The 9,517-nt window shown below is 41.6% G+C and overlaps 1 protein-coding gene and 1 pseudogene across 3 annotated transcripts in view; one reads left to right on the top strand and one right to left on the bottom strand.

The window, feature by feature from the left end:
* Window positions 1-2,525: 2,525 nt before the first annotated feature.
* LOC105550625 lies at window positions 2,526-3,902 on the bottom strand (annotated as a pseudogene). Its single transcript, XR_001007753.1, has one exon. The product of XR_001007753.1 is annotated as a gem-associated protein 8 pseudogene (transcript).
* A 139-nt stretch (window positions 3,903-4,041) lies between these two features.
* The window catches only part of ZNF326 (zinc finger protein 326), a 35,835-nt gene continuing 30,359 nt past the window's right edge, over window positions 4,042-9,517 (top strand). Inside the window, exons 1-2 of one of the 2 annotated variants that reach the window (XM_011995582.1) lie at window positions 4,042-4,194; window positions 7,080-7,124. In XM_011995582.1, coding sequence (XP_011850972.1) covers window positions 4,179-4,194; window positions 7,080-7,124 — 61 coding nt within the window. In that variant the 5' untranslated portion in view covers window positions 4,042-4,178. The remainder of the gene's footprint in view (window positions 4,195-7,079; window positions 7,125-9,517) is intronic. The other variant, XM_011995583.1, reaches the window with a different exon arrangement.

Raw genomic sequence — 9,517 nt, 5'->3', positions numbered from 1 at the left:
AAAAAAAAAAAAAAAAAGGAAAATGCAGACTCTCCAGTTCCATTCAAGATTGACTGAATGTGATTTTGTCGTAACAAGTCCCTAGGTGAATCATATGCATATTGATATTTGAGAAGTACTGACCTAGGGGGTGGGGATGGGATCTGGGACTGTTTCTTAGAGGAAATAAATCCTGAGCTGTGTTTTGAAGATGAGTACAGTTAACCAGGTGGTGTTCCAAGTAGAGGAAAACAACATAAGCAAAAGTTCAGTGGTATGAAAAAGCACAGGGGCATTTTGGGAACCTGTCACCTAAAACTGCTAATCAAAAGAGAGAGTGTGGGAGAGAGGAGGCGAGGGAAATGCAGAGAGATGACGTAGTTCAGGCAGTGGCCAAATCCTGCTGCATGTGTTCTAGGGTAAGGAGCTTTGACTAGACTTAATCCTTGATAGAGATGCATGATGACATGTTCAGATTTGCATTTAGTTCACTGCAACCCTGAGGAGGCTGAAAGGTAGAGAGATTAATTAGGAAGCTGAGGCAATAGTTTTGAAGAGAGATAATGAGAGTCTAAACTTAGGTTGTGGCAGTGGGGATGAAGAGGAGGGGGCAGGTTTAAGACATTTTAGGAGCTAATAAACAGATGAAAGACTTCAGAATGGATTGGAGGTGGGAGGATAAGGGAGGGCTAAGTCTTGACTAGATGACTCGTAAGCTGGGATTAGTGCATGGCTGTTCATGATGCCACTAACAGAGATGAAAAGATACAGGAGGATGAACAGGTTTGAAATTATGAGTTTGGTTTTCAAAATGTTCAGCTCAGGTGAATAGAAAACATGTATAGATGGTCTCTGACTTACTATGGTTTGACTTTATAGCTGTGTGAAAGTGACGTGCATTTAGTAGAAACTATAGTCCAATTTTGAATTTTGATGTTTTTCCAGGCTAGTGACGTGAAGTAGGATACTCTTTTGAAAGGCTGGGCAGCGTCTCCCAGTCAACGACATAATCACAAGGGTAAACAACTGATATTCTACAATGTACTGTGCTGCCAGATGACTTTGCCCAACTGTAGGCTAATGTAAATGTTCTAAGCACATTTAAGGTAGGTTAGGCGAAGCTATGATGTTCAATAGGTTAGGCATATTAAATGCATTTTTGAATTGTGATATTTTCAATTTATGAAGGGCTTATTGGGATGTAACCCCAAGTAAGCAGAGGAGTATCTGCATAGAAGGGAAAAAAGGAGGAAACAAGAAAAGGAAGGAGAACAGCGTGAATCAATCAGGATGGAGGAGGAAAAAAATGCCCTGCCCATTTTTGGGGCAACACTAATACACATAGTGTATCTGTGAGCTTTTCTTGTAGTTGTATCTCCAGAGGTTGCCTCCGTGGTTCCAGCAACTGGGTGGACCCTGAAGAAAAGTAAATAATTTGATTCATGATTTCCTATCTGGTGATCAACTCATTGTTGCCACAGTTTGCTCTATGAAAAAAAAAAAGTCTTTTGATCTGTGGTTCAAACTGCTCCAATGTCAGTTTGTCTTTTTCCAGATTCCTGAATGTATAAATAACTTTGTCCATGTCGCAAACACTGTTTCCAAAGTGGCAATAATACAATCCAGTATGTGTGTGTGTGTTTCTAGAGGTCATCCTTCAAGCTCTGGATGACTCTTCTGCCACAAATCTTACCCATCTGTGAATGTTACAGCTCTTTTATTTGCACCTTAAAATTCAGAACTAGATCATAGCCTGTCTCTAAAGTCATTTTTTCTAGACTTGACATTTTCTCAAGGAGTACAGGTTACTGAAACAGAAGAGAAATTAGTCCAATAACATCTCTTGTAAATGTCTTAAAAATAAACATTGGTGACAGTTTTAGGTTCATTATCAAATCAGAATCCCTGAAGTGAAACCTGAGTACTGGCACTTACTAGAAGTGCACTGGAGGATTCCAGAGTAGAGTCACAATCAAGAACCACTAACTTAAATGGTCAAGAGAGACCCCACCTCTGCATCACTCAGTATATCTTCAAAGAAAATGAAACATATTATTTGGCTAAAGAGAACTTTTAATAAACACTAGTCATTAATAAATATGAAATCTTGTTTTATGCCAAATATATATTTTACATTATGAAAGTGCTCGAGAATTTGGAGAATATAGAATAATACATAATCATGTGTATATAAAAAGTCATCACAAAAAGAATCATCGTTCGTGTTTTAGAATTCTTTTTTTTTCTCCAGGCAAGAACTTTAATGAATTGAACTGTTACCGACAACATAAAAAACCAGTATAATATATACAAAATTATCATTTTATTTCAGGATAAAATTTATCATGTTGGCAACAGAATATGTCCTGCCGACCTCCAAGTGGCTGGCATAGTATATCCACCCCATGACAGGCCCACTGGGACTGTGGTGAACATGCCTGTACCTCAGTACAAAGTCCCCTTTCCCTGAGAAATGTACAGAAGGAGAGATGAAGAGCATGTATTCAAAAGGAAGAGGAAGAAGCTGGGTGCCCTGTGCCCCGAGCTCAGAACTTCAGGGGGATGGCCGGCTAGTACTTGGGCTGCTTTGGGTCACAGTGCGTGTCAAAGCTCAGCTGCACCGTAGCCTCCATGGCCTGAATCTTGGCGGCGCTGTCCCAGTACAAACGCTTCATCTAGGCCTGGCGCCGCTCACCAGGCCTCTCAGTTGGGGCGTCTACCGACTGGCGGGTGTTGCAGTACAGGTCGTGGTCAGCGTTCACAAGCTGTCCAGGCGCTCTGCATCCGGCTGCCGCCGCCGCCGTTCTTCTCTGTGCCTCTCGGTCTCTGCAAAGTACTGGCGGAGCTCTTCGGTGATTTCCACGTTGCTCAGGTCACATTCTACCTCTGCATCTGACTCGATCGCCATCTCTTCCTCTTTGGACAAAGCTTAGTCTTCTCTTATGGATGCCTGGATCCTACTGCTGCCATGTGGATGCTGCCCAGACCCTCTGAAAAGTGAAGAACTGCAGGGGGAGTCCTGCTAGGCCACATGATGGTCATAGAAGGACTGACGATATGCAGCCTGGTTATCGTAAGAGCTTTGGGGAAGAAGTGCAGGAAGGAAGTACCATGGAAGACTGAAACAGGATTCCGCCGCCTTCCTGTAGGCATTGTGGTGGCTTTGCATCCAAGACATTGCTTGATGATAATGTTGCCAGTATCTTGCATATACTGGATGAGGATACCAAGGCCTGGTAGCTTTTGATGTTGATGCCTTCACCGCTGCCATCTCCGATTGTTAAAGTCCAAATGGGTGCCGAAACTTGTGGGCATGCAGCTTGCAGATCCTGCGTGGTGGCCAAGCAGGCCATATTTTAGAAATCTTTCCAGGCGGGTCGCGTTGGCTCACGCCTGTGATCCTAACACTTCGGGAGGCCGAGACGGGGCTGGGAGTAGGGGGATTGCTTGAGCCCAGGAGTTGGAGACCTGCTTGGGCAACATGGCAAAACCCCCATCTCTATAAAAATAATTTAAAAATTTTAAAAGAATTATTATTTCCATTTTATTTCAATGCTTTGTCTTTCAAGAAAATTTATTGACAGCGATAATCAGACTCCATATGCAATTTTGTATCTTGCTTTTCAAATTTGCCACAGGCTTCTAAAAACGTCCCAGACTTCTGTGTCTCCATGGAGGAAACTCTGCAAGTACTTACAAATGTTATGATTAGTCATCCGTAGCCAATACAAAGCAAAAGTTAGGCTTGCAATTTTATTAGTTAGGGCAGGAAGAAGGCATTCCAACCGGCTTCTTTCGCTCTTGCCAGGTTCAAACATGGCGGGCCGCAGCCGGCCCTTCCCGTACACTCGGCTTGCTTTCCCACAACCCCTGCCAATCTTTATGCTCCTTTTTTACCTTCCTTCCCCATCAGCGGCTCCAGAGGGTCAGCACCTCCGATCATGACAGCGGACCTGCTTCCCGCCCCCACGCGAGGGCCCGCCCACCAGCCCGCGCCAGCCAATAGCAGGCCGCGCCGAGAGGACTGGTAGCGCCGGTCGGCCCCGCCTCCCCAGCCTCGCTGTGGCCTGCGGCTCCCGGGCTGGTAGCGCCGCTCTCGGTCGCGCGGACTGATCGTGTGGAATCGCGGGTCGCGGACGCTCGCCGCCGGCCGTAGCTCAGCCCAGCGCCTCCAAGGCCGACGGCCCCCAGCCTCTGCCATGGACTTCGAGGACGGTAAGCACTGCCTCTGGCTGGTCGGCGCGGCTAGCAGGAGGCGGGGTGGCCTGCGCTGGGGGTCTGTTTACCGTCTCAAGATGGCCGTGTGGGCTTTGTTCTGCGGGCCCAGAGGCCGCCGGCCCGCCCGCCCCGGGCCCAGCGCCCGGAGTCGGCCTCTTTGGGGACCCGCGCTCCCCGATTCGGCCCGCTCGGCGCCCGCTGCCGGCGGAGACAGGAGAACTCGGTGCCCGGTAGGACGCGCCTAGAGCGCGAGAACCTCCGGGCTGGAGCCCCAGACTCGCCTTGGCCCCTGGTAGTGGAAATTGCCCCGACGTCTCCAACTTCCCGATCTCGGCCAAACGGGCGAGTGCGGCCTCACCCACCTAGTCTCGCATTCGCCCCACAGGGCAGCGACCCAGACCGTGTGCTTAGTTAATCCTCAGCCTCGGGTTACTTCTTGCCAGATAGAATTTTCAGAGGCTTGTTCACAGTGATGTTTCTGGTTGTCCCAGTTTAAGATGAGTTGAAAGGGTGTCTTTAAGTGATGTGTATAGATAGATATCTATGCAAAATGGAAAGCAAGATGTTTCCTGGTTAGCAAACTGGGGTGTTTATCATCAAAAATTACCTGCTTGTTAATCCCAAATTTGAAATATTTATGTAAACCAAAGCACTTTTGTTTGGATCGTGTGTAGATAGGATTGAAGTTAGTCAGAATTTTGGCACAGCAAGCATCAAATGTCCTTCACATTTGGACCTGTACACAGCCTTGTAAGTGTTCGACCTATGGATTAAATAAACTGTATTTTAGCAATACCTTTCAGTTGTCTCAGATACTAATTCTTTAAACCACTGTTACAGGGTCACAAAGTAATATTCATTTGGTCTTCACTTTTGTTTTCAAACCTTGCTAGGAATTGGTGTCAAGATAAAGTGGTGTGTAGTGACAACATTAGGGAGACATGGGAAAGGACTTGTATGATTAAACTGGATTTAATCCTGAGTAACCAGGCATGCTTAAGTAAAACCGGTTTGCTAAGTAGGCTGTAAACCTTTGACCCCACCAAAAAAATGATCTTTAAATGAGGTGTGATCTCAGCATATGTCTTACTCAGTGAGCTTTTGATTTTTCATAAGATTTCATGCAACAAAGAATTAAAGCTTTCACATCTAGGTACAGATTTTTGAAAGGGGACTGGAATCGCCCTCTTGTAGATACTTTTCAGTTACTTTGAAATAGTAAATTCAGCTCTTAAGAGTAGCACACTGTTGTGGTTTTGTTTGTTTTAGTTGGACTTTGACTCATTTTGATGTAGATACCTTTAAACTGTGACTGTTTGGGCCGGCCCGCCGTGGCTTACACCTGTAATCTCAGCCATTTGGGAGGCCGAGGCAGAAGAATCACTTGAACCTGGGAGGCAGAGGTTGCAGTGAGCCGAGATCGCGAGCCTGGGCAACAAGAGCCGAACTCCGTCTCAAAAAAAAAAAAACAAAAAAAAAAACCCACAAAAAAACAAAACAAAACTCAACAACAAAACAAAAAACTCCGAATACTTGAAGTAGCCAGAGTTGGGAGTGAAAATAAGAAATATATTATTGTATTTTCATGCTAAAGTTTGATGATAATGCCAACACCCAAGGTATAGCAGAAGCTAACAAAGTGGAGATGGGGCAGTGGAAACAGTTATTTCCCCTCCCCACCCAAGGCAATAAGGGAATCCATTTTCTATAGAGAACTGAAAAACAATAATAAAATGTAGTATGTTTGCTTTCTATTAGTGCTGTATGCCTACAGTTCTAAATAGTGTCAGTGATAAAAATGCTAAACAATATTAGTGATGAAATACTCCCTCTCTCACTGTCCAAATACACCACTGCTGTATTTGGAAGATGGAATTTGACTAACGCCATATATGAATCTATTCCTGCGTAGTGTAGCAGGATTCTGTTGTATCCAGATGACCACTATATTAAATTCTGTTCTTCCAGTATATGTTTGTAAAATTAACTACGTATATATTTGTAAAATTAAAGAATTTAACAGTTAAATTAGTTTTGACGAGGAAATTGGCAATATGGTTTTCAGTGATGACACATTCTGGATGAATATAGAACACAGTCATATACGTATATGCATATGCATGTCTCAGATGAGATCTTGAAATCCTTTTTTTTTTTTTTTTTTTGAGACAGAGTCGCTCTGTCGCCCAGGCTGGAATGCAGTGGTGCAATCTTGGCTCACTGCAACTTCCGCCTTCTGGGTTCAAGTGATTCTTCTGCCTCGGCCTCCCTCGTAGCTGGGACTACAGGCGCGCACCACTAGACCCGGCTAATTTTTGTATTTTCAGTAGAGAAAGGGTTTCACCATAATGGATAGGCTGGTCTTGAACTCCTGACGTCGTGATCTGCCCACCTCGCCTTCCCAAAGTGCTGGGATTACAGGAGTGAGCCATCGTGCCCGGCCAAGATCTTGAAATCTTTAAAGAGCAAATTAAATGGTAAAAGAAATTAACTTAGCAAAAATGTCATGTTAGGTACAATTCTCACATGTCTTTGCTTTTGCATTATTTGATACATAATTTAATCTTTCTGCCTTTTGTTACTTGGTACAAATCAGTGCTGAATCCCCTCTTTTGGCTGTTACTATGTATCAGGTGTTGTAAACTAATGTTTACCATAATTTGGATAATAAACCTACCATTTGGGGAGACAGTGAAGCAAAAAGAGATACTTTTTTCCCAAATGGAGTATTGGTAATTATTTGTTTTAATTATTCTCAATTTTGCAGATAATTGGGTTAATGTCATTTTAAAAATTGTACTTGTTTTTGACTAGATGGGTATATGCTTTTGAATTATTGCTAATATCATACTAATTTCTTTTTGTTAAATGTGTCTTCATAGATTACACACACTCCGCCTGCAGGAATACTTATCAGGGTTTTAATGGTAAGTATCCTCTTTCAGCTTTTCTCTTCATGCCCATAAAAATATAGTATCAATGTAGAAAGTCAGTTCTACCTATTTCAGTCCTTGTTTTGGTTCTTGATATATCACTTATGTGTTAATATTGTCTTACCATATATAGTATTTGAATTGGGGAATTTGCTCTCAGAAAATGTTAGGGGTTATTCACATTAGTTTGATTTTTTTTTTTGGTCCGTTTTGTTTGAATTGTGATTATTTTAATGTGTTCCAAAGGGCCTACCTACATTCTGAGTGATGAATCACAAGACACTGGTTGAGTTATTTTGGTTGAATTAGAGAGTTTGGTATTGAGTAATGTAGACTAAGTGGATTATTGGCTTGGTTCTATGTAGCTTGTGTTGTAATGTATTTTGACTTTGTTTTTGAGGTCATTTTCTTCAGTCTGTCCAGATGTGTTAGTATATAAAGAGCTGTCTAGAGGAGCACATGAAGAAGCTTGATTGTTTATTGACATGAGCATGACATTAGACTTGTGACTGTAGAGCTAGATAGAATCATGAGAGGTATGTAGAATACAATTGGTTGTCATTTTGATAGTTATTAGAGTTAGGGCCCTGCCACACAAGATAATAATACGAAAAAGAACAAAGAACAATTAATACAGGTTAAAAAACATATGAAGGACTTGAGGGAGTGGCATTAAATATCCTGAGTGCCAGAGATGTAAAATCCAACTTTCGTACAGAATAGAATATATTCGCAAAGTAAAACTGAAGCAAATGTACTACTAAAGACTATGCCATTGATGGGAATAATCACTGAACAGTTGATTTTTATTTTATCGTCTTTAAAGATTAAGATAAACTTTGGATTTCATGTGAGCTAAAAAGTCTTAGCATATAGGGAGTTAGTACTGAAGAATATATTTGTGAGCTGGAAATTGAAAATTACCAAAGGAAATTTAATTTGCATCCACATGTTGGTTATATTGAAAACTGGAAAATTAACGAGAAAGCCGTTTCATAAGTTTTGATATAAAGATTTTAAGACCTTGAACTTGGGAGGTGATAGTAGTAATCTTAAAAATAAAGAGCAAATGAGCAGAACTTGCAGGCTGACTAGTAATGGGCAGAAAATTGAGAGGGTTGAATAAAAATGAATCCAGAATTTTAAACTGGAATGTAGGACTAGTGCTTTTACAAGGGAGAGGGGGAGGGGAAGAGGAAGAGGGAGATAATTTGTAATGATAAAAGGCCATCTAGGATTTACTGGATAGTTGGATTTAATGTCTAAACATAGGACTTGAAATGCAGACTCACGCGGGGCTAGACATTTATTTATTATATGGTGTTGCAATAAGATCTAATATTATGACTTTTATTTTTTCTCCTAATTTTAGTTATGATAGTGGTTCTCATCTGAGGGTGATTGTTGGAATCTCCTGGGGAGCTTTTTCAAAGTCTGTCTGTTCAGACATAGCCTATACCTCTCGAATCTTAATTTCAGTGTAAGTGGTCTTTGGCTGTGTATGTTGTGCAAAACCACTCTGATTTTGGAAGGCACCTCTGATTGAAGGCCAATGCTTGACAGTACTTCTAGGTCTAGATTATTTATATTTTACAAATGAGGAACTTAATTTCAGGGATTCTATTTGACATTGTTCAGCGAATATTTAGTGCCTGCTGGGCATCAGATATCATTCTAGGAGGTGGGAATATAGCAGTGAACAAAATGAACAAATATTCCTGCCTTTGTGAGGCTTTCAGTCTAGTGGGATGAAATAGTAAACAAGATAAGAAATAATATATATGTCATAATTTAGTCCACAGGGGAAAAAAGGAGTAATATATATTGTATGTTAGATAATGATCATTGCTAGGGAGAATAACAGAGAAGGAGGATAAATGTGTGTGTGTACTTGTATGTGTTGCAGTTTTAGAGTCTCTGGGGAAGGACTCACTAAAAAGATGATATTTGAGCATAGATTTAAGATAGGTGAGTATGAAAGCCATGAAGCTATTTAGAGGAAGACTTATAGGCTTTAAGAAATAAACAATGCATAGGTACCAAAAAGCCAAAAATGTATTTTATTGTTAGCACTGTATTTTCTAGGAAGTGAAATGAAGTAGAAGGCATTGGAAAACATGGCACGGTACAGATTTTCCCCACACTATTTCTTGGAAGGAATATGTATTTCCAGTGTCTCCATATTTTCCTTCTTGCTTCATAATACCTTTTATATAAATAGCATATAGAAAAAGGGAGAGAAAAGGGTGTGCTAGCTCATGCCTGTAATCCTAGTGCTTTGGGAGCAGAGGTAGGAGCACTGCTTGAGGCCAGGTGATTGAAACCAGCCTGGGCAACATAGTGAGACCCTGTCTCTACAAAAAAAATTTTTTTTTTTTTTTTTTGAG

Source organism: Mandrillus leucophaeus, unplaced genomic scaffold (assembly GCF_000951045.1).
Source record: "Mandrillus leucophaeus isolate KB7577 unplaced genomic scaffold, Mleu.le_1.0 Scaffold492, whole genome shotgun sequence".
NCBI classification, from domain to species: domain Eukaryota; kingdom Metazoa; phylum Chordata; class Mammalia; order Primates; family Cercopithecidae; genus Mandrillus; species Mandrillus leucophaeus.
This window is presented reverse-complemented; position numbering and strand designations above follow the sequence as displayed.